This window comes from Apteryx rowi, unplaced genomic scaffold (assembly GCF_003343035.1).
Source record: "Apteryx rowi isolate R43461 unplaced genomic scaffold, aptRow1 scaffold_753, whole genome shotgun sequence".
NCBI lineage: Eukaryota > Metazoa > Chordata > Aves > Apterygiformes > Apterygidae > Apteryx > Apteryx rowi.
In genome coordinates, this window is record NW_020451042.1 from 101247 (window position 1) to 125596 (window position 24350).

The 24350-nt window shown below is 47.4% G+C and overlaps 1 protein-coding gene across 1 annotated transcript in view; it reads left to right on the top strand.

Annotated features, from left to right (window-relative positions):
- LOC112976672 overlaps positions 1-23394 on the top strand; it is a 53027-nt gene extending 29633 nt beyond the window's left edge. Inside the window, exons 13-31 of the mRNA XM_026088146.1 lie at positions 1642-1731; positions 1971-2090; positions 2757-2982; positions 3408-3541; positions 4925-5125; positions 5908-6056; positions 7005-7164; positions 7383-7491; positions 9051-9184; positions 10543-10654; positions 12277-12488; positions 14500-14533; positions 15205-15345; positions 16195-16370; positions 17307-17542; positions 18543-18678; positions 20308-20356; positions 21800-21942; positions 22783-23394. Of these exons, the coding sequence (XP_025943931.1) occupies positions 1642-1731; positions 1971-2090; positions 2757-2982; positions 3408-3541; positions 4925-5125; positions 5908-6056; positions 7005-7164; positions 7383-7491; positions 9051-9184; positions 10543-10654; positions 12277-12488; positions 14500-14533; positions 15205-15345; positions 16195-16370; positions 17307-17542; positions 18543-18678; positions 20308-20356; positions 21800-21942 (2562 nt within the window). The 3' untranslated portion in view covers positions 22783-23394. The remainder of the gene's footprint in view (positions 1-1641; positions 1732-1970; positions 2091-2756; positions 2983-3407; positions 3542-4924; positions 5126-5907; positions 6057-7004; positions 7165-7382; positions 7492-9050; positions 9185-10542; positions 10655-12276; positions 12489-14499; positions 14534-15204; positions 15346-16194; positions 16371-17306; positions 17543-18542; positions 18679-20307; positions 20357-21799; positions 21943-22782) is intronic.
- The last annotated feature ends 956 nt before the right edge of the window (positions 23395-24350 follow it).

Consider the following 24350-nt stretch of genomic DNA (forward strand, 5'->3'; position numbering starts at 1 on the left):
CAAAGCTCCCCAACTTCTCTTTTATTCAATAACTTTTTGGAACTTAACTGGAGATCTTGTCGGCAGTAGCTGTTTATACAAATATAAATGAAACAATACTTGAGAAGGTTTGGGAGTGCAAAGCTCCACACAATTCTGGTGATGTGATTTCTCATGCTAAACCTGACCTTATCTGCAAATTAATTGTTTATTACATCCATGACTTCCCTTTTCCCAGACACCATGACTTGCAGTATGAACCTTTCTCACACTGCAGGCTTCWGACTTCTGCAGGCTTCAGACTTCTTTGTAACTTCACAGAATCACAAAATGATTGAGGTTGGCAGGGACTTCTGGAGACCATCTATTTCAACCCCCTTACTCACGCAGGGTCACCTAGAGCACGTTGCCCAGGACCGTGTCCAGGCAGCTTTTGAATATCTCCAAGGATGGAGACTCCGCAACCTCTCTGGGCAACCTGTTCCAGTGCTCTGTCACCCTCACAGTAAAGAAATTTTTCCTTATGTTCAGACGGACCTTCCTGTGTTTGTTAATGTTATAACAGTATTATATCAACATTTGGTGGTTCTGCAGCATTGCTTTGTCAGTTTTCTACAGAAATCCTATGTGACACTAAGGATATAGCTGACTGACTTAGCAGACAGGCTGCATCTCTTTGCCTCTCTTTGTCAGCTTTAGAAGTTCAAACCTTTGCAATAGGGGTAGCAAGTGACCCATACTAAGCTACAAATGAACAAAACTGGTTGTTTTACATAGAGAATAAATTACTTCTACCTTCCGGGTTTTCAGCCCAGACATGATACAGCATGTAGATAATTCTTTTTATAGACTCCATACAGTGTGCCTTTCACACAGTATCGGAACGCATCGCAGTCATGCATTAAGCAGTGACAGCATAGCTTGTTTTCTCCTTCGGAGAAGAAATTCTTGCAGTAAACAGTTTGGTTTTATTTTTATTAAAGCTCTAATTAGTTTCTTATTTTTATGGAAAAGGAACAAAAATGTTTTTGCCCCTTGGTATGTAAGGTGGGGGGATTGCGATGGCCAGCTCACGCCCCGGGGTCTCCCTGAATTGGACGTTCTCTCTGCATAAGTTGGATCATGATCTGGCTGAGCGCTAGCACAGTTACAGTATTTGCTGTTTTGTCAACGTCCTAGAAGAGGGTTGTGTTGCTCCCCCCCTGCCCCTGTCCGGTCCACGGGCAATGCCAGGAAAGAAGCTTTGACAGGGTAAGATTGAGGATGCATTTTCGAGTTTAGGTTCATCTCGTAAGTGTTAGAATGGGGAGCACCATTAGTGTTGCGATGGGATTTTGGTCTCTCAGAGCATTGTCTTTCAAGTATCACCAGTGACCGTCTAACACCATGGGGCTTGTGCCCTGACAAGGAGAAAAAGCATTTGCGCAGGACACAAACAAGTGTACGGGTAGGGTTTTTTTCCTGATAATAACGAAACAAAACACCTCCCACCATCACCACCAAGCGCTACAACCTTAGAAAGCACCATCACAACCAGAATGAAAGTATGAAAACTTGTTTCATGTCCAGATTGTATGTATTTTGTGCAGCTTGATCTCTGGGGCACTCTGTAGTTGAATTCCAGACTTTGAAAGCTTGTTCCAATGTTCTGTTCTTTTGTAGCAGCGAGGGCAGGGACCTCATGCAGGAAATTCAGCCTCCTTTCAGAAGGAGAATGAGCTGAGGAAGATGATCTTGGAGAAGGAATTCAAAGTGAGTCTTTTTGGAGCTTTGAGCTGAGCAGCTGTTTGGTCTGATGGGAAAGTGGGATTCTGTTGAGCAACACTTGAAAGAGGGCAAGAGTTTAACTGTTCTTGAACACTTTATGCAGTAGACCTGCTGCTCCTTTTTTTCAAAGTTATACCTTTGCCCTTTTTTGTCATTCTCTGTTTTCTGTGGATGGTGCCATCTCTGGGGATGATACCTTCATAACCTTTCTCTTTGTCTTCAAGGTCAATGCCTTACTGAGAGAGAAAGAAGCAAAACTTCGCGCTATTAGTCTGATCTGTGTTCAGTCCCGAAACAAGTACTCCAAACAACGAATTTGGCTGGATTTCGTCAATGGCCTTCAGGTATGAACTCCCAAGATGTGCCATCGTTGTTTCTGCAAGAGAAAGGGTGATGCTCTGAAGCTGTTATAGGTATTTTGTTGCTTTACCGCCCATTGACTGGCCATGTCAGAATTCTGGAAGAGCAGCTTTTGCAAAAATGGACGGGCAGCCCATCCTGTTGTGGTGCTGCCACTCTTAACTGACATCTTCCTAATGACAGGAGAAGACACCTTTTAGAACTGATGAATTCCTTTTTACTTGTTCCTGGAGATGACTCATACTCTTATTCATAGCTGTAGGCCAGAAGGAAACCCTGAGTCGATGAGCTGGTCTGATTTTCTGCACAATGACAGAATTGGCCTTTGGCAAGCCAGAAACCGTGTGGTTTGGAGCAGAGTTTGCAGCATGAGCAGCCTGTACCTCTTGCTTTGTGCAGTGTAGTTCACAGTCCAGAGCCACCGTAGCCAGCTGCAACAGCTCCCTCCCATACGCCAGTGCTGGTGGTGATACTTGGCAAAACAGCGTGTGCGCCCCAGTAGTGGAATATATCCCTGGGAAGGACCAGAGAGCCGGACAGGCTCTATGCCAGTGCTTAGCACGGCTTTAAGTGGCAGCCTTTACAATTAGGTACCTGGCCTGAACCCTGGTGCTCTCTGAGGAGAGATGAAATGGTGGCTTGTGTTATAGGAAATGAAGAGGAAGGCTGCACTAGCTGAATGCGAGGAAGATGAGTATGAAGAGGAAATGGAGGATGAGGAGCTAAATACTCTGGATGCAAGTGATCTGGGTGAAGCGGGATCCCAGCATAATAAACTTCAGGTTTTCACAGTCAGTTCCACGGAGTACCTGAAGCTGCACGGGAAGCTGCTCCGAGAAGGGCAGCCCCAGGTCTTTCACGACGATGAGGATACAGGTACCTGCAGCTGCACCTCAGCTCATGTGTCACGCTGCTACAGTACTGGTCTGCTCTCTCTCCTGTCACTAATGCAGTGGTCTGCCCACTTAACRTGGCAGGACGCAGCGTGGTGGTTCTGGGCATGTGTCCCAGATGCATTCATTTTAAAAAAGTTTTTACTTCTTTCTCTGTTTCTTTGAAATACTATTTCCATATTATCTCCTTCTGTTCTGCAGCACGTGTTTCCCCTTGCTGTTTGTTCTCTTTCTTTGTTTCCAGTTATCGTTGAATCCTCTCTTGAATCCCCTATTGTCCTGTAAATCCAGGGTTTTGGGCTCTTCATCTGCTAGATATTTTGTAGGTTCTGGTTGAGCTCCTTTCACTTCAAGAAAGATCTTTAAGCCAGAGTTTGTAGTGATGTTCCCTTCTGGCTGTTTGTTCAGAAATCCCAGCTCTGAAGAAGTTTGCGGTTCGCACTGCCCTGCAGCATGGCATGGTGGAAACGGAGAAGCTGATAAGAGACGTGACTCGTGTCACAAGTCAAGTTGTCAATTATCTGACCAACCAGAGAGCAGAGGTAAGCGTAGACTTGCACCTCAAACTTCACCTTTTTGGTATGAAGCAACTGCTGGCAAGTTTTATTCTCCAGAGTGCAAAGGACYGTGTGGAAGAGCTGCTTTGTGATGACAGGCATGGTCAGTAGAGTTACACTCATCGTAGCATGGGCTGACAGCCACCTTAGGCTCTGCTCTCCAGGTGGAGAGTCAGCACTGGGATGGAAGTCAGCAAAACTGGGGTTATGGCCTGTTAGAAGGCCTCCCTTATATAAACAGGCACATTAAGCAGCTATTTACTTATTCTTCCTCTTTTTATTTTGTTTAGAATTCAACCCTGCGGTTTCTTTCTGAGGGGACAGTAGGTCAGTTCTGTATTCAGATACTTTAAATTGACCGGTTTACATGACAGGGTAAAGCAAGCTCTTTGCTGACAGTAAAGATGAGGGACAGTGAGACTCAGTAGCTCTGAAGGAAAGACAAATGTTGCCTCTGAGAAGAAATTGGAATGATTCACCTGGTCTCTACCCAGCTGTGATGTGCAAAGCAGGCTTGTCCTGTAGGCTTGCTTTGGTGCAGTGAGGAAGACCAGTGTTTAACCTGTCATTAATACAGGATATTAACGAGCTATGTCACACCGCAGGCAGCATCTGGCTGCTTTAATGTCTTTTAATGTGGATTTCTGGCTGAAGGGCTCTCTTGGTTTCAGCATGGAATGTGGGCCAGCTGCTTAATTTGAGAGGTGTCTTTGCAAAGTGGGTGTTACTGGTTCTGCTAGTTGCAGCTCCAGGTTAAAGAGGTGGGCAGCTGAAGTTGGTCTGAAAATATGTCAGGTAGTTACAGACCTTGGCTGTTTGGTCTGGCTGTTTGGCATGGTGCGTTGTCAGGAGGTGATTGGTGGTTCACGGTGGAAAAGCTGCTGGAGCTTTTGCTAGGGCGTGTGGAAGTTAACTGGTGCAAAGCTGTCTGGCTGCCGGGCTGTGGGCTCTGATCCAGATTCTCCTTCAGCCAGTCCTTCAGTTCCTTCATTGCTAGCATCCAGAGACTGCGGCAATACCGTGGGATCAGTGGTTGGGGTTTGCATCGAGCAGAGGTCTGAGATAGAGGTTTTGGGAACGGCTGTGGGCAGGGTATATTTCTGATCGTCACAGGTCCTTCCAGGGCAGCGTGTCTGGGTACGTCTGGCAGAGCGCCGAGCCTCCRGGCTTGCTGGGCACGCAGGATCTGTTGGTTTAGAGGGCACCTCCTGCCCACGCCAGCGCCTGTGTTGCTTGTTGTCTGTGCAGCCGTAGATCGGGTGTTGAGGGACGGTGTACCCTGGACGTGACTACGCGGGGACGCTTGTCCTCTTGTTAAATGGCGTTTGCTGCGTGCTCCTGTTGAGATCCTTTCTGCTTGCCCTGCAGGACCACTCTCACCGGGCCCAGGTTCAAGAGATCGTACAGACGTGCCTCTCGAAAGTGCCCGAGCTCCTCCAGGAGGCGGTGGATGACAGCGTCCATGAAATCCAGTACTGCTTCTCTGTCCTGCTGCTGTCCCACCTCAAGAGGGGAGCCAGAAAGGCAGAGGATGTGTGCGAGGAGAAAGTCAGAAGCTGGGGGTTACCTGTAAGATACAGATTAGGCTTTATACACCGACCCCGCTGCAGCTGCCTGTGACTGACAGCCCCGTTACTGCTCCTTGCCGCTTGCACTTCATTCTTTGCTCTCCGTAGCTCGTCCCTTGCTGAGTGTGGTGTTAACAAAAACAAAAATCTGGCTTATCCTAAATTGTCTTTGGGAACACAATGAAGACTGTCTTGTGTCTTGTGCAGCTTTTAGAGTTATAAAAATGCAATACAGCTGGGACGGGGAGTTCTGGATGGTAAAGATGAGGGTATTTCGTTCTTTTTGGATAGGCAGGTGTACTACTGCGTGTTAGTTACTGGCTGCTCAGTGGGTGAAGACAGGCTTTGTTTGCTACTGTCGTGTTCTCTGCCTTTCCCATTTAATTAGTGCTGCATGGTTTTTTGTTGTTTTTATTTTATTTGCACAGAAACGGTGCATGCAACCATGCATTTATTTCTCTTGGTTAGCAGGCTTCCATGTGACAGACTGAGTGTGATGCCCATTACGAAATCCATCAGTCATGCTCTGAATCATCTGTCTGTACCACTGTTGCGCGGTTTTTGGCTCCTACAGCAGTTGGCCAAGTAATTATCAACAAAATAAGCCGACTACCTGTGAGCAGCTTTTGTTGTTTCATTTTACTTTGTTTTTACCATGTAGCATCCAAAGTCCTGCGCTGCTCAGACACAGCTATGTCACTCAGCCCAAGGCTTAAGAATTGCTGTAGCCTTCCTAATGTGTGTGTGTTGAAATACCGTGATAGAACCTTCCTCTTTTCACAGCACTGTGGATATCCGTACGCTACGTATCGAGCGGTGTGCGCCCGTCAAGGTGTGTACAGCTCTGTGGCGTGTGGGTTCATCGATTTCAACGAGCAGCTCACGGAGCCTATATACAGCACCATTTCCATGACCTGGAATGAGGTTTTCAGGTACCTCCCTTTGACTCCTTGCCGTAGAATTTCAGTTGACCTGAGAGATTTCTGAAACCACTAGTATTAAAACAAATGCTTCTTATTGACTACATTCTATGCCAGTGACTATTAAGGAAGCAGGTACAAAATGAAGGTTCTCCAGCCTCTACAAAGCCGGTTTCTTCTGGGCATAACAAGTATGAGCGCTCAGGAGGACACGCTAGAGGTGGCAGAGTTCATAATCTCTCCTCAGTGGCAGAACCAGGGCAGCTCATTGCTTTGCTTCCTGTCCGCGTGCTGATCTCAACTGATTTTGGTGCAATTGCAGAATGGGAGCTACTTCCTCCAGTCATTGCTAGCAGGGTGAAAGAGAGACTTTAAACTGTTGAAACAGAACAGTTGAAGTGCAAAATTTAACAGGAGATGAAAGGATATTCATTCATGAGTATCATTTTGGAAGAACTTGGGTTATCTTCCAGAGTTTTAGTACCCTAGAGTACATCTGTTTACAGTCTCATAACGTGAACCATTTCCACATAACTCAGGTGATGTAGATGTTGGAATAGCAGAGTCCCACCGAATCTGATCAGTGGTTGGCTGCTTTGTCAACGAAAGATTTTAGCTAACAGAGCGCAGCTGCTTTAATGGGCCCAAAGAGCTTTGGGATCCTCTTCCTGGAAGTGTTTTAGAGTAATAAGGCTTAGAGACAGATCAGCATAGGCCTGACACAGGCTGTAAGGGACAACAGAGACTGCTTGATTCTTCATAGAACTTCGTGTAAATGCTAGTTATGTATAAAACCATCTTTTCTAGCAGTGACTTCATTATTGGTCCCAAGAACAACATTCCTTCACTCCCTTAAACTTGCATGCGTTTACTTCCTTCAGCTGTCAACTGGCACTTAAGCACTTTACATGTGACCCAGAGTAACTGCACTGACGCTTGTATTCCCTTCTCTTCCTCCAGCTCTAAACTTGGTGAGTCGATCAGACAGTTTAGCAAAGCTATTCTGGATAAACTGAAACAGTTCTTCAAAGATCTCAAGAACAAACTCTATGAAAAAGGCAGAAACACATATCCAGTAAACCTCATACAGAGGCAGCAGATGGAAGCTGCTCAGGCTTTGGTAAGCAAGAGGCCCTGGAGAGTGGGTGCCTTTCCAAACTCGTCTGTCCTGTATTGAGAAAAGTTTTCCCTGTGGTTAGAAATTTTGCTGAATTACTTAATTTTGAGACCCTTGACTTGGCAAGTTCTTGAAGAGTGGATGCTTTAATTGAAATGCCGGAACTATTGAGTAGCTATCCATCCTGATTTTTTTTTTTCCCTCCTGTTTTTCCCTCTCAGTTATGTAACTTCATTCTTGATCAGATAGATTACATCAGTAAAAGGCAGCGTGGCATATCTCGTGTCCTGACACCTGAAATACAGGCTAGCATGAAACCGATATACACAGGTAAGAAACACTGCGGCTGGGTTAAATTTGATCCTCTGCACTTGCTCTGGGGGATAGCTTTTGCCTCTCTGTTCCTCAGCTCTGCTAGTTAGGGTTCACAGGTACTGTGCATGGTACAGTCCACATAAATAAACAAGCACAGACGTGGCTTAGCAGGGAGGTGGAAGCGGTTTAGTTGTGTTGGCAGGATGCTTTGTTTGGACTGATCCAGACTACTGAGCACTGGCCGAGGGTAAGTTAGGCCGGACAGAGCGCTGTGCTCCTGTGGTTGCCCTGCCTCTATGAGGCTGCACAGGGCAGGTCTGGCCGCAGCGCGGGGAAGGTTGGACGGCACCCAAGGGCCTGTGGGGTGAGGTGACACCTGGCAGGCGCTTCTCTCAACCAGAGATGTGTTCTTCTCTCGCCTCTCTTCCATTGCTTCAGTTTCAAAGTCATGACTTACATCCCTTTACGTTTTTATTACTGAATATCCATAAAGCCAAGTACCTTCCAGAGAAGAAAGCCAAGAACTATGCTGCAAGTGCTGTTGAGCTGCACAGTACCAGGGCAAGTTCTATCACAGAAGCGTAGCATCAGTTCTGAGTGCGTTGCTGTGCCTGTCTTGCCAAAAAGTGTTAATGGACGAGCAGGGAGCTGCTTCTGTTTTGCAGCCTTTCTGAACCAAGGACAGAAGCCAAAGCAGGTTGTAGGACTTTGCTGGTGGGTTTCTGATTGCATAGGTCAGGAATAACTGGAACTGGAAATGCCTAGTAATGAGAGAAGTGGAACATTTTAGGGCAAGTTTTAGGAGCAGCGGAGACCTTGGGAGGTGCCTCAGTATCTTCTCAAGAGGTCCAGGATATGTCCTACCAGCTAAAGTAAAGTTGTTGACGGACTGGTAGGTATTGACTGTTGCTTGCTGGAAAAAGCCGTGGGGATTGCGTGCAGCGCGCTTCTYGTGCGTGTGCTTGCGCTGAGCTGCAGGGATTGCGTGCAGTGCGCTTCTCATGCGGGTGCTTAGAACTCCCTCTAGAGACGCGCAGCCGAGTTGATGCTTTGCCGGTTCCTTGCTGCTGCTGCTGCAGTTCTGCAGCAGTGGTGGTAGGCTTTAAAGCTGACCCGCGGCAAGGACTGGGGTTTGCTAGAGACACCTCGGAGACGGCCTCAGGCTGGAGGTTGGCTGTGTGACCTCGGAGGCAGCAGGGTGGATATGTAACGCTGTGGTGTGTGTTGAAGCCTTTCGCAGCTGTTCTTCGGTCGTGTCCCTTACAGATTCCGTAACCCTTGTCCCTAGAAGAGGAAATCCTTTCCTGATTTTCCACCTGCCTATTTGGGCCTTAAATTACAAGGTCAGCTTTGGCTCTCTGGCTACTGCTGTTCCCATACGGCTTAGTGTGGACCCTTCTTACAAGATGCAGCGTGACAAGGTCTGGTCTGTGGTCGCTGCAGACTGTACCTCCTTTCAGGTGCATCCGTTTGCTAATTACTGCATGCGTTGGGAGGCGTTTTCTGAAGGAGTGGAATGTGCATTAAGACTGGTAAGATTGTGCTGATATTTAAATAGTCTCTCTCTTTTACAGTTTGTAACCAGCTGAATGGTCCAGGTTCTTTCCAGAGAATGAAAGACCTCATGCAGGATTACATCCATGAGCACAAGCAGAGCATGTTCAGCACAGCMACAGGCAAATTAGAGCAACAGCTTGAGTTGCTGCAGGTGAGAAGCAGCGGAATTAAGGTATTCCTCAAAAGTAGTTGGCCTTGTGCTGTAGTTGCTGCTGCCTAGCTTGCAGCACTGCGCAGCTCTAGTGGGTCTTGGAGGAAGCATCTCTGTCCCTTCATGACTGGATAGCAGCAAAAGCAGCTTGAAAGGACAGCCAGTGCTGCTGCTTTTAGACTGACTCAGTTTTTCTATGGGGTTGTCAGTTTTGATACTTTTACTGGCCATCCTGGTATGGAAGAGAAGAAACAGCTTCCCCCCCCAAAAAAAAAGTTATTTAATAAAGCATCCAGTGGTGAAGTTTTTTACATCATTGGCTGTCTCTCTAAAGCAAGTTTAGATAGATACGTGCCAATGGGGTTTATGCTGTGAGTGCAGTCTCCCATTTCTCTGAACGCTTGAATCCTGCTGTATTTAAATCACGATTAAGATGGTAAAATGATTTGCAGGTGAACTAAGTGTAACTGAGCTTCCGTAGATGCAGATTTTTAGTGTCCTATGTATAATATGAATCCTAATATATTTTTAGGTATTGTTGAGCTCATGAGTTAAGCCGTTAATGTATCTTCATGTGAGACTTGAGAAAAGGAACCCTTGAGGAGGATGGCAGATCTCCTGCGCTGGTAGCTTATAAATTAGTCGCATGTTTCTGTAGCTCCCAAGGGCAAACCTCTACACTTAAGACTGTAGAATAATGCTGTAGTGATTCAGCTTCAGAACAGTTTAGTACCAGTCGATAAGCAAGTGCGTGTTTTGATGCCGGTATTTCTGAAATGCGTCTAGCAGGAGTCTCACCAGTTGTTTGCTTGCACATCTAATAACAAGCTCCTGAAACAGGCGTCTGCTGTCAGCAGGCTTCTGCACGTTCTGCTGTTCATCCTTCCTCCTGCTGCTCATATGTGGCAGATAACAGAGATCCAGATGCGAATGTGATCAGGGAAGGAGAGAAGTTCTTGCCTAGATATCTTSAGTGCTAGACCTAGAAGAAAAGTGTAGTATGTAGTAGTAGCTTTACTATGTCAGCTGGGAGGAGAAGCASATCTACAGATGTGTGTTGAAAGGTTTTCCGTGCTGTGAAGAAGCTGGAGGTTATTTCCTGAAGCTGTGGAGGTGAGGCGCGGGTTGCAGCAGAGCATGGAGTTTCCCTGTAGAATTCCAGTCTGAGCCCGCTCTGCTTTGTGTCGCTTTTTGAGTTTTTCTTACRCCGGGATTGACAAGAACATTTATCCTGATCGATGCAATCTGGGGRATGAAGAGGGCTGGGTAGGAGTTCTGCTACTAAGAGAAACTTGGTGTCTCTTTTTAAGAAAGCACTGTATAACGTGAAACCCTAATGACCTGTCACTTTTTTTCAGCGATACATCTGTGCCAGTTTTGAGTGGTTGGTGCAGAATCTGAATAAATCCCTGGCTAGACAATTTGAGCCAATACTGAAGACTGTCCAGAAAAATGACAGCATCATTCCAGGTAGAGAGATCCATGTTTACACTTCTTTCTCTAGTCTCCACAGAAATGCTTAGTGATAGGCTAAAATTAAATATGCAGCATCTCAGAAGTCAGCATGTTTTTGGGGAGCAGTTAGGAGCTGTTTATAGACCCAAAGGTGCAATGCAGAGATGCTGCTGCCGTCCCTGATGAACGTAGTTTGTGCGTTTTGGAGGTGGGCCAAAGTTTGCTGCTGGAAATTGTGTTCCCTTCCAAAGCTGTGAAGAATTGCTTGAGTGTAAGGCTCCCATGCAGAAAGGTAAGAGCCAGGCTGCACTTTGCATTGCCCAGCGTGGCTGTGTGAGTTGTTCCCTCTCTGTTAGACTTGGTCTGCCTGCAACTGCCTGCCTCAGGCAGAGCCTTGTGCTTTAGTGTGTTGTATGTCAGGTGTGAAAATGACCTCTTAACCACACAGATGCTTCCATGTTTTGGAAGAAGAAAAGCAAAGACGCTCTTAGAAGCCCAGCAGTAAAGCATAGGCCTGTCCCCTAGCTTGAGCTGCTTGGAGGAGGAAGTGCTTCTCTCTCTGCATCAGCAACTTGTTGAAAGAATTGAGGATGTTTAATCACAAATGTCAGTAAAAAGCAGTATTTACGTGTTGTGTATGCACTGAAACGATCAGGATTCAGTTGTCCTGGTTATTACACAGACTCGCAGCAAAAAGACAATCCCTGCTTAAAGAATTCATCCTCCAGAGGCACAGTGGTTTTAGCAAGTCATTGAAGGCAAAGGAAAAACAGATTTTCATCTTTGCAGGTTGATTTGACAGACCCATATAAAATGAATATTATTAGTTGTTATCAGGCAAAGTTATCTTACTCATGCAGACCTAGTAGGGATGAACGTCTCTTTAAAATGGATAGAGAGCACATTAATGATGTCATTGCTTGTTTATCAGTGTATTCAGCTCAATTAAAAGATAAAAGATAGCTGGAAATGAGTCACAAGGTTCAGATCCGAGCGTTGTATTCAAGGAAGAGGCACAGCTGGGTGGATGCTGAGCGGTGACACGCAGCTGCTAGCTGTGAGTGAAAGCCACCTGGAAGCAAAGCCCTGCGTGCACAGCTTGGCAGCTGGGAACAGCCTCTTCCTTTGGCGTAACCAGGGAAAGTCTAAACTGCTGGCACAGATGAGTTCGCAGCCCAGACACAGTGATGAGATTTTGGGGTTAGGACCATCTTTTTTTTTTTTTTTTCTCCTTATGAGGAAGAAAGGCCTGTTTGGGTTTTGTTTCATAAAAGCATTACGGTTTGAAGAAAGCTGAGGATCACCTTGAAGCTATCACAGCGGTAGAGATGGCAAACGCCAATTCTGTCCTGGAAATAGGTTGCTAATAGCATTAGCTGTGCCATATAAACTGCTGAGAAATGCTGCCTGTCCACTGGAAAGCATTTCAACTAAGTTATTTGCCTGTTCTCCTGCTGAAGTGCTTACATGGCTTATTAGGATCTCTTCTACAATTGCTACCAGGTTCTTGCAAATCAATACTAGATATATGAAATCCTTGTTGTAGGTTTTTCCCGCAGGTGTTCCTGTTGCAGTCCTGAATCATTTAAGGCTGCTAAGCAGAGCAGTAATTCTTCTTCCTTTAATATTTTGTTCAGATTTAGTAAGCATCTGTGCCAAAGTTCACCAGATTTGTAAACTCTCCTTCGTGGATTACGCGCTTCCCAACCCTAGTCAAATAGGTGCCTGTTCCAGATCCGCTTCCCCTGAGAAAGAGCCGCAGGAGGGCAGGGAACCTCCAGACTTCGTGGGAAAGTGCAGTGTTGTCCGTATTGGGACTCTGCCACTTACTCATATCGCTTCCGTCCAGGTACTGCATTTAAAGCCTCTCTTCCCTGGGGTGGAAGGACAGGGAGTTAGAAGCAGCGGGAGAGGTGCAGGAGAGCCCACGGGGGTAAACGTGCAACGTGGAGCGGTGCTTTGGGCCCCGCTGTCGTAGCTCCCTGTCATACGAACCTGCGTTCTTGTCTCTGAGAGTGAGCGTAGATGATGCTAAGGGGAAAAAAAAAAAAAAATTAAAAAATCTGGAATGTGTAGAACAATACCTTAGCTGATATATCCTCTCCCTGCTTCCAGCAGTTTATATAGCCAAAACGCGGAGTATGTTCTTCCTTCCTGCGCTGAGACTCTCTAGTGCCCGCTGCTGGGCCCTGTAGCCCCTCTCTCTGTTTAAGCGGCTGCTCGCCGGTACGCACCTCCTTTCTGCATGTTTTACCGGAGGAAGCTGGGTTTCTTGGCTACTCTCTGTTCCGGTGCAAGACTTGGAAGCTGGGCTTCTTTACAAGTGATTCAGATTGTCACAGAGTTTCCTCTTTTAAGTTGGATTTCCCTTCTGCCTAAAATTTCTTCCATGCATAGCGGCTTGCCACAGTGCTTTTTCATCAAATTTGAGATTGTGTTAGATTTTGAAAATTTTAAATTTTTTTTTTTTAGACCCTGGTACTTCTCTGTTTTATTCATGCGTTGGACAGCCGTAAAATTTAGGTTTCTTTGAGAACTTTCAGGCTGGCCTGATGTTAAATTTGGATTTGTTTATGGTGGACCTGCAAAATCCGTGGCTTCCTTACATGTTACGTAGTCTGCAAGCCTCAGTGAAGGCTTGAAAGCTCTAAAGATAGGAACTGTGGAACTGGTCAGTCCAGCGTTCTCTTGCCTGTGGCACCAAAACCTGCTAGCTGTAGGAGGACACCTGGTACCTGCTTGCAGCTGACAGTGTTCCCTAGTTCCCTACTTGCCTTTTAACTTGTCTTTCCAGCCTGCCAGGAGCCTGGTTGCAATCTCAGCACCTTCTTTCTAAGCAGCTTTATTTAGCAAATGCTATTTMCTTTTTTTTTTCTTCTTCTTCTTCTACGCTATATCTGCTGATACGTAAGGTGAATTTAACAGTGCCTCAGCTGGGAAAAATGCTTTTATGTGGTGCTTCAGCTTTTCTTCACATATCTTCATTCAGAAATGCTAAGAAAAACATCTGTATTATAGAACTGTTTTGTAAAGGACTGATTGTTAGAAAAGTATAAAATTGCACATATGTTTCAAACTTCTAAATTAAATTTTTTTCAGTACTTTAGTGTGATACTTCTATATATATTTCCACAACACAGAATTTGTTCTCCTACAATCCCATTCTGTAAATCCACTAAGGCAAATATTACTTCCCTCACTTAACTGCTTGGAAGTCAGGAGGAAAACATAACATTCGAGCTTTATTGACTGTTTACCTACAAAGAAAAGAAAGAGTATGCACAGGGCAGTGAACTCTGCTCTCCTGTAATATATAGTTTATTTTCTAAATTACCGATCTTACACAACTCCTCATGGAGTTCAGATTCGCTACTGTGAAAAGTGTAAGTGTACTATGTCCTGTCCTAAAAATGAGTTGTGGGATTACACCGGTCAGCAGCATTATAGAACTGGTGCTGTTTGGAGGCACTGGTTAACTTCTAAGCTTTCAGTCCAAATTACTACTTTAAGGAAAATTTTTACTTGTATCCACTTCCTTCATATTCCACTTCCTTCCTTTATAAATTTGTTCTTTAACAGCAAACTTCATTATTTGGTATTTAACTAACTCATTGACTTGTATACAAGGAGTTTTAGCAAAGTTAAATTTAGACATTCACAAAGAGAGAATGGTTTCCGACTTGTTTTTGGGTGCATCACTGAATCACGAGCAGAATTTCAGGCTTCTTTCCTGGGACCAGAATAGTTAAATGAACAGAACTTAGGTGTTTTGCTTTGACATGGATTGGTATTCTGACTGTTCTACTTGCTGTTTCTTAATTTGTCATCTAATGAAGAATATTGTCCCTTTTGTCTTTAAGATATCTGTACAAGAAGTCACCGTCAGCGTCAGAGGTCAGTAATTTGTAATCGTGGTTATTCACTGTTTATCCTCACCTTCCCTTTTCCCCTGTGAACTGCAAAATGGAGGGATCGTCTGTAGCGCCTGGAATTCGGTGTCTGTGTGTTTTGAACTCCGAAGAGAAGATAACCTTGTGCCGTAGCTGTGAAGCTTTGGGTCAGCGGATGTGTCCTCCTCCTCAGGCAGAGCAGTTGTTTCCCAGTCCTTTCCCAGACACCGTAACTGTTGCAGAACTGTTGGTTTGGGAAGGGCAGGTCGCACGCTGAATCATCCGACCGCACAARCTACATCCGTGCTCCCCCAGCAGGGCACGTACACGTTTCCAGTGCTACTTTGCCTGCGCTTCCAGAAAAGACAGGCTCAGACTTCCAGCTGGGAGCCTCTCCAGGCACATAACCTCTTAACTAGAACTACTAACCTGTATAAACGCATTTAACTAGCGCTCGGATTTCCCTGTGGGAAGTCTGCGCCGAGGCTCCTAATGACTGACCTGCTTGGAATTAAACCAGCTGCATTTTATTCCCTTTGCCATTGTCTATTACTTTAGCTTAATTGAGAGTTTTACAATAATGTTTCTATCCTAGGAAGCTGAGGTAGGACTTTGCTAGGTTTTGTGTTCCAACGTATTTCTGATTAAAACGGTACTCTCCTCCTTCCTCCGAAGGGAATGCAAGCCTGACGGTGCCATTCAGCAGCGTGTATCTGTGTGAATGTTGCTTCCACTTGCATTATCTGAACCTGCACGTTTCTCCTGAAGGTGCCAAGGATATTTACTCCCGGTGGGGAGCACGGGCACCCAAAGCAAGTGAGTGGGACGTGTTCCTTTAACTGCGCAGAGTTCTACGCTTCCCTCTTTTCTCTCCTCTTCTTCCTGATGTGTGCGCTCTGGTCTGTAACTGGAGCCTGAGGTCCTTCCGCCGTCATGCTCGAGCAATGCATAGGCTATGGTTGAGGAAGGCATCTGTTCCCTGTCACATTGGTGGGGGCATTCGCAAAGGGAAGGCAAGACTAGCTCTGGGTCGGTGTGGCGGTGKTTTTTTTTTTTCTTTTTTCCCCCAACCTTTGTGGCATGGGAAGATTACGCTTCAGTAACTCCCTTGGGCATTTTCACCTTAATAGGTTTCATGCCGTTTTAGGGACTTAGTACTAATAAACTGCTCCTGATGTTTCACCGTAAAGCACTAGTTCACGGGGCTGCCATCGCTTTAACTAAAGGTCTTGCATTCGTTCACAAGTGCTGGGAGCRTGCAAGGGTATGTCAAGAGGACATTCAGCGAGCTCCTTCTCCTTTACACCAAGTGCGGTGGGAGAACACGTAAYGTCCTTTCTGTCCGGCTGCAGCCAGCACGTGCGTCAAACTAGCCGGCACCACAGCAAAGGTTCGCCTCCGTTTCGCTTTACTGACGCGTACCCGCAGTCATTCTGACGAGCTGCTCTGGGGACCTGGTGGCATTGTGGTTCTCTAGCATCAAGTCCCACGATGAGAGGACCATCAAAACGCAAATGGACCTAAATTACAAAGCTGGTCTGATGTCACCCCAAGCATGTGAAAAGTAGGATGTAGGAGAAAAAGTAATAACTCTGTTAATCTTCAACACAGGAAGGCATTTCTGTGACGCCTTTTGTAATGTTGTTTAATTATGATGATTTTCAGACCTAGGCAATGCGGAGGTTCTTCTTGTTCTGGAGACGCCAGAGGACCCAGGGTCTTTCCGCAGGTTGATTGAATTYATATCGGAGAAACACTCTGGCGCTCCCTGGTTCAGCGAGCTGAGCCTTCAGCAGGGAAGAGAGAAACTGGAATCCCTGCAGGTGTATTACACAGCCAGGGTGAGTTGTTCTCTGTCCTCTTCGCTGGAATAGGATATTGCAGGAAGATTGTTGGACAGTTGTTACCAGAGAAAGGGAGAATTGTACGTGGGTTGCTGAGGAGAAAAAAAAAAGCAGTAGATGAATAAAAAAAGAAAAAAGATGAGACCTGCAGGCCGGCAGTGCTCTCTGCCACTGAGACAATTCAATAAGTAGTGATTGCTAAACTCTTATTTTAGTTTAAAAAAAAAAAAGAAAGGAAGAAAGAAAAAAAATGACTACTCAAAAATGCAAAAACTTAACATGTAGGAGAAAGCCCTTCTCYTCTAACCAAATACTGATCATTTCATACACCAAACTTTTCTGCCTTACATCTGAACAAGCAGGCATGAACTGTGTATGAAATAAGCAGGTTTCTAGCTTAGCAAGTCAGCACAAAAAGTTTTCTGAAATCAAATTCTGCTGCAGCAGAAAATATCATCAATTATGGGTAAGTCACCTTAAAGACTAGTGAGTTCTTTGAAAAAAGTGTCATCGATTCTGGAGCTGGTGTAAGGTGGCAAGTTCTGAGTGGCATCAAGTGTCAGGACTCTGCTGCTCATGCAGTGTAGAYGTAGTCTTTTGTCTGGGCGTGAATTATTCAGGTTCAATCTCTAACCGTCTATTTTTGAAAGTCTTAAAGCAGAAGACTTGTAGTTTAACTGAACTGCGAGCCTGTGAAGTGTTCATGCTGCATCACTAGCACATTCCTTTGGGKTTTTTTTTTGTTTGTTTTTCTTGTTTTGGAATCATGGGAGATGAGTTAATTGTTTTTAAGCAAATGAAAACCCTTAAAAAGTCCCCACAAAACATGCAGTAAGAATGTGTGACAGATCAGTGTTGCTGCAACCCTCATCTGCTGACTGTTGCTGTTAACCTCAAGTTAACAGATACTGAACTTTTGCTTACTTTCCCCAGGAATCAAAATATGCTCATGGAGAAGAACTTCCTGAGATTCCAGCTTCTAGTTTGCCAGAGGATTTACCAGCGGTTGGCTCCACTGCGTGTCAGCCCCTGACTGTTGGCCCGTGGTTGCATGCAAACAGCAGAAAGAGAGGAGGAGGAGAGATTGTGTCACAGCCAGAGAAGAAACACAAAGGCAACGCTATGGAGAAGAGCCCAGAAGTGAAGCCAGCTGAGAACCTCCTGCTGAGGTAACTTCTCTGCCTGGTTTTTGGTGCTGCATGGAGCTGAAACCAATGGCTGCAGCAGCAGGGTATCTGACGTTACCCCTCCCTCACTCCCATCTTTACTTGAGTAGCTGTTGTGCTTGTCAGAAAAATTATGGTTTTGAGACAAAATGCAACCACAAGTTCAGAAAGGACAGTAAATGCAAATAAAAGCTGATGTACGAGCATTTTGCAGCAGCACTGCCCAGAGTGAATGAGAGTTTATCTGATAATGCTCCTAGTTCTGAGGCTCCAGCTGGCTGCCTGTCCGTGTAGAGAAAGTCCTTTTCATTCCAAGGGACRTAGCTTGGCTGGTTCCAAAATTGTCTCTTGGAATCCCCGAGTTGGATCTGGTGCAGAGAGAAAAGATCTTTGCCGCCTTCGGGAAGAGCATCGGTTTGTGATAAGGCAAAGGCTGTATGGGTTCCTGCCTTCCCAGGACTTTCATATTGGAGTTTGGTTTGGAGACTGGACAGTTCTGTAGCGCTGTCCTGGAGACCTGGTGCGTCTGAGGAGGGCAGGGGACAGCCCTGCTCAGTCACAGCTGCCTCTTCCTGCAGCGGAGCTTCCAAGAACACAGGCAGGCAAAGACCTGTTTTCAGCACAGCTCTGTTAATTACCGTTAGTTTTACTAATTGTTCTAAACTCACAGGTCTGCATGTTACAGCATACCTTTTTCTCTAGCCTTTTCCTGTCAGAGAGGAGGCAGCTGCAGTTGAGATATATCCCGACTACTAAAGGTCTACACTTCAGCCCTTTTATCTAGGTTTTATCTAGCATCAGGGCTGTGCAGCCTTGGTGCCTTATCTGCCACGGGGAGTCCCTGGTCGCTCCTCTCTAGGGACAGGACCTTTGTCATGCTTCTGGGCATCCGGTGGGTCTGGAGTTAAGGACAACATCAGCCCTCTCTTTGCTTCTGCTTTTTGAGACTTATGCTGTTGAAATGTCTTTTCTTGGTGACATTCTTCTTCTTCTTCTAATTCAGCCAGCAAATACCTGGCAGTCTGGAGATCTCGGCCAAAAGCACCTTGCCAGGTGAAGCTGCGAGCACAAGCAGAGCGTGCCTGCAAGGATGCTACCAGTGGACCGCAGCTTCCTTTCGAGGCACATCCTTGTCTAAGGTATCAAACTGCTCTGAACGTGGGCCCCACGCTGTAAGCATACTGCAAGTGCCCCTCGTCAAGGGCTTCCCGTACTCTGAATTTTAGCATTGGTCTGGTGGGACTGTTCTCCATGTATCTGGCAAAGAAGTGTCCTTTGTGAGGGACCCGGTTATCATTTGAAAGCACACTCAGCTGGACCGTAAGTTCAGCGGGATGGAATGGGCTCATCTGGGTGCCCCCTTTGCTGTTTAGAGGATGGCCAAGAAAGATGGGCTTAAGCAAAGAATGTTGCTAAGCCGTTTGGTGAGGTGTTAACTGGCTGACTACGGATGTTACGATGCAGTGGTCAAATCACAGTAGAAATCAGGGTGGCTTTGATCAGATTTCAATTGCTCAGCAAAATAGAGAAACAAGTAACAAGTTAAATTCTGATGTGAACAGTGGCGTGGATGATTGTGCTGATCTTATAGTTGTTTGAAGAGGCAGCTTCCTTTYGGGCCGAAACCCAGCAAGGCGCTACGTAGCGGTGTTTGCCTAGTGAAGGACCTGCCTGTCTGCAGGGCAGAAGTGGCTGTTTTGTCCCGAGATACAGCCCAGTTTTACCTGTGCCAGCTGGTGATGATTGTACCTGTGTCTGACTTAAGGAAATACAATAAATCCTCAAGTCTGTTCTTCTCAGTGGCTGTTGAACATCTCTGTTTTCCTTCCTTCACACAATAACGGCTGAGGAAATATTCCATGTTACAACAGCTGGTTCTTAAATTCTAAACCAGGCCAGCTTTTGAGTAATATGACTTATCAGTCCTGAACAATATAATGAAAAGCTCTGTGGAAAATTAAGATTTATGAGGAAATTCTGACAGAAATAAATATATTTCTTCATCAAAACAAAAGAGAAAACAGAGTTCAGCTTTGTATGTTGGGAATCTGGAACCCATGTGATGACTGTTGCTTGTCTGAAACCAGACGAGTGATCTGAAAACTGGGTCTTTAGTTCAGTGACTYTTCTCCTGAGTGAGTTCTGTCTTCCAACTCGTCGTCTTGTTCGCACAATCAAGACGTGCAGCAGCAAAAATCTTTTTGTAAAAATAAATGATGATTGATACTATGGAATGTTTTGATTGTGGAACAAATGCATTCATGCTTCCTCGTAATAACTCTGCCTAAACAAGGTGCTTTTCTCAGAATAAGTTCTCGTAACGAAGCAGAGTGTATTCTCCCTGCCATGGCCTTGTGCAGGACTAGGCTAATTGTTGTTTGGAGAAACGAGGCCGTAAAGGCTGCGGGACTCAGGGAGTCTAGAGCAGCATCTGCGAAAACATCTTACTGACTCACCTGGCCAGCTCAGATCCAGTAAAGACTGACTTTTGACTCCTCACGCACGTACAAGTAGATAAACCGAGAAGTTTTTAAAAGGAGCTCTTCGCATAGTCGTTAGTTGTTCCCCAGCTTATTTCCCCCCTGCAGATTGCGGGCAGAACTGCTTTAAAAGCTTCTTCCTGAACGGCTGCAGCAGTGACGGCTCCTGGGGCTCTTGGCTTGTTGAGCCCAGAGCGACAGGAGCAGGAACAGCTCAGGGCTCAAATCCTGCTGCCGGTGACGTGCGCTATAATAGACGTAACTGACTGGTCTGATTTCTTTCCTCAGGCAGAGGTGAAGCACGAGACAGACCCATTCCTCATCCTGAGCTCGGCAGGTGAGCGATAGCAGCTAGTGTGCGTTCACTGCGGTGCGGACACCCAAAGCGTTCAGTCTGGGGTCTCATCCCCTGCTGTAGCAGATGAAGCGCGTGTGTGTTGTCCTGTSTGCTCTGATCAAAACGGGCTGTTGCCTTTTGGAGCCTTTCCYTGTGGCTGCAGCCGCACTGTGAAACAAAGCGGAGCCAAGGAGCGGCTTCACTCCTGGATGGTCCGCTTGCCCTCGTAGCAGGCGGGCAGGTTGGTCAGGCACCATGTGCCCTTGGCAAATCCTGGCTGGCAGCTCCCAGAGCCTTCCTTGTCCTTCCCCTGACTAGATGGGGCTCGCAGGAGGATTTGCTCCATGCCCTTCCCAGGGCTGGGAAGGCTGAGGTGAGGCTGAGCTCTTCCCAGATTCTCCTTGCCCTTCTCAAAGGCGAGTGTGAYGCTGCCTTTTGCTAGTCCTCAGGACCCTCTCCTGATTGCCAGGACCTTTAGGAAGCGAAAGCAGCTTCGCAAGGGCATCAGCAGCTCCCTTAGCACCTTAGTGTGCCTCCATCCAGCCCCTTGGCCATGTGTGTGCCCTGCTGGCTGAAGTGCTCCCCAGCTCCACCTTCCTCTGCAGCGGGTGATGCTTCGCTCCTACAGACTCTGCCGTTAGGCGCAAGGACCTGGAGACCTGACCTTACCTGTAAAAACCAAGGCAAAAAAAGCATTTAGCAGGTCAGCCTCTTCCACATGCTTGGTTATCAGGTACCTTGCCCCACTGAGCAGTGGACCACGTCCTCCTTAGCCTGCTTGTGGCTGCCAACGTCCTTTTAGAAGTGTTTTTGTTCCCCGTCGCCTCCCTTGCTAGTTCCACCTCCAGCTGAGCTGTGGCTTTCTTCACTCCATCCCTGCACGTCAGGACTAAAAATTTCCAGTGACCGCAGGCAATACTTGTCATGCCTCGTTTCATCTTAAATAGTCAGTAAGGCTCAGACACGGTTCAGAAGAACTGTTGTGAGGGCACATCAGTTGCACAGTCATGCAGGTGGACAGAAGAGCTGTTGGGGGGAGGAGCGGTTGGATGACTCCCAGATTCATCCTGCCTCTGCCAGCCTGTGCTCCTCTTGGATAGTGTGAAACCTAAAGAGCAGGGAAGAGAGGAGAACTGCAGAGAGAGACCGCTCAGGAGAATAAAGAGAGAAGGCAAAATACGGGGGAACTAATAGGGGTGGGATAGAGGTGCAAATATCCAGGTGATTAGAAGATGAAGAGAATCAGTAGAGGGGATAGACAGTTGTTTGCTCCAGGGCATGATGCAAGGGGGGATAAGAGAGACATGTCCAGCTGCCAATCCAGCCAGCGAGAGATTCCTGCAGAAAGGCAGGTACCCGTTAGACTGGAGTGCTGATTCGGTAGCGACAAGTCCAGGCTGACAGCTTGAGCTAATCTTCCTTTTCCTCTTGCAATCGCTGCAGATCTCTCTCGTGTCAAAGACGAAGAGGGTGCTTGGAGAACGTGGCAGCGCCCCAAACCTCCGGGAGGCAGCAGCTCCAGTATGGATGCAAAGGAGACGAGTGGGAATGCACCCCCGGCAAGGGGCTTCTGGGCCGCACCATAGGTACCTTAGCGGGTAGTCCGTGTATTTCGGTAATCTCATTGCCTTGCGTGTGGATGTGGCCGGACATTTTAGCGATACGGAAGGCTGCAGAAATGATTCAGAAGCAAATTACATCACACAATCTTACGCTGATAAACTGCCCTTCAATAACCATTTGCTGAGCCAAATGAAGGAATTATCTATGCTCTGCTTCAGTTCTTGGCTTCCTGGGAGGAGCATGTCCAAGAGAGCGAAACAGAGCTCTGGTAGAAGGCTGCAACATTTGCTTGAATAATACCTGGTATTTCTTGCCTTTGAGAGGAAGAYTGAGCCAAATTATCCAAATGCAAGAATGATACAGAGTTGGGAAGTCTGCCTCTGTCCGGAACACAATTCCAGAATGCATCCAGCAACTTTTCAACATGGCTTTGAAAAGAGGAAAGAGTGAAACAGGTCGAAGCAAAAGAAAAGGAAAGGCTTCCTGAATGCATTTAGTGAAAGACTGTGAAGTCTCTTGAAACATGTCTTTAATCCAGAGCCGTACAGAGTCAACTCACCAGCTTGGGGAGGGGAAAATGGATAGTGTGAATTGACTAGCAAAAACCCTTTGCAATAATTAAGATCTCAGTTGCCAAAAAAGGAAGAAAAAAACCCCCCAAACCAAGGAGGACAAATGGTGTCGTAACAGGAGGGCGCCAAGCGATGGTTTGTCTTGGATCCGTGTGGATTGCAGCTGCAGAGTGCTTAAACTTCAGCAGGAACAGGAAAAAAATAGACTATTTTGGAGTTTAAAAGTGTGGAATTGCACTTATTTAGGGGTTTGTTTTACTGAATGTCAGATTAATTTCCTTCTTTCAACAGGCATAGCCAAAGGTTGTGGCAAGTAAAAGGCCTGGGGTTTTTTTGTTGGTCCAAGTGGCCACATGAGCACTTCTTTCCTGGGGTTACGCACTTCAGCGTCAGTGAGGACGTTGCRGAGACGGGGCTTGCCTCGAAGCCTGGTTAGTTGAAAGGAGAAACCCCGGGTGACGAAGGACGGAGGAGCGGAGTCCACGTGGTTGGACCACAGGGAAGAACCCGTGTGGTATAGCAAATGCACGGAAACCCAGCTTACCCCTTTCATAAAGGCATTTGCGCTCTGCCATCATCTCTGAGAGCATCCGTCCTCTCTTCTGTGCTCTCCTTCCTCTGTCTCTGTCCTTCTCCTGTTGCGCTGCCTCGTAGCGGGATTAGGAATGKACAAGCTTTAAGCATTTTGTGGGGTTGGTCAAGGTGGACTGTTACCACACATGGGACTTCTGGGAGTAAAGCGAATGAACTTCGGGATCCAGGCTCGCTGGAAGCGTATCCCAGTTGGTCGTCTCAGAAGACCAAAGTTCTTCCCATAAGCTGCTCTGCTGTGCTGACTGCTGTTTGTTAAACCAYGCACTTTATTTTTGCCTTTCGCGTTTGTATAATAAAAGAGCACGTTGTTCCCGAGGCTCTGTGCCCCTTCCCCTGCGCAGGGCGGGCGGGTGCTCGGCTCTCCCCACTGCTCCCTGGAGAGGAGCCGCCAGCTCCTGTGGCCTTCGGGCTCGGGATGAACCTGGGGCGCTCCCAGACGTGGAGCGGAATGGGACGGAGTCTGCTGGGCGCAGGCAGGATTTTGGATGGGGCAGGCCGTGGGGGCCAGGTGCGGGCTCGGCCAGAGCGGCGTGTTGGCTGGGAGCCCCTCCGGCTCCTCATCCCTCTGCTTCCCCSTGCTTCTTGCCCATCCGCCTTGATCCCGCAGCCCGGGTGGTGTTCCCAAGGTCTGAGGACGGGGAAGGGCCTTTCCAAGCGCGCAAGGGGGGGGGAAGCTGGACACTTGTCCCCTCTGACCCTGCACCCTGGTGAAAACGGAGGTGCCCAGCGCCGCCTCCACCTTGGCCCCCCAACAGGGCCTCGACTTCAGCGAGGTTTTCGGCTCCGTCTCCCGTGGGCGCCTGGGACCCCTCCGGCGTGACGAGGAAGCAACTCGGTTTGCCAAGGATTTTATTTGTCTGCGCCGGACCCAGGGGGCTGCAAAGCGGGTGCCTCAAACTGAGGCCCACAGTGCACAGTGGGCTGGGCCCCGCCGCTCGCCCCATAGCGCACACCGGGCACGGCCCCACCGCTCGCCCCATACCGCACACTGAGCTGGGCCCCACCGCTTGCCCCATAGCGCACGCTGGGCTGGGCCCCACCGCTCGCCCCATAGCGCACGCTGGGCTTGGCCCCACCGCTTGCCCCATAGCGCACATGGAGCGTCGGCGCTAGGGCCCCGCGTGGCGCGCGAGCCTCCCCTCCCATTGGCCCTTCCCCTTCCCGCCCTCCGCTATGGCGCTAGGGCGGATTGGCTCGCCTGGCGGCGCGGCACCGCCCTCTGCGCTCCCATTGGCTGCGGCGCTGCGGGGGGGCGGCCGGTGCCG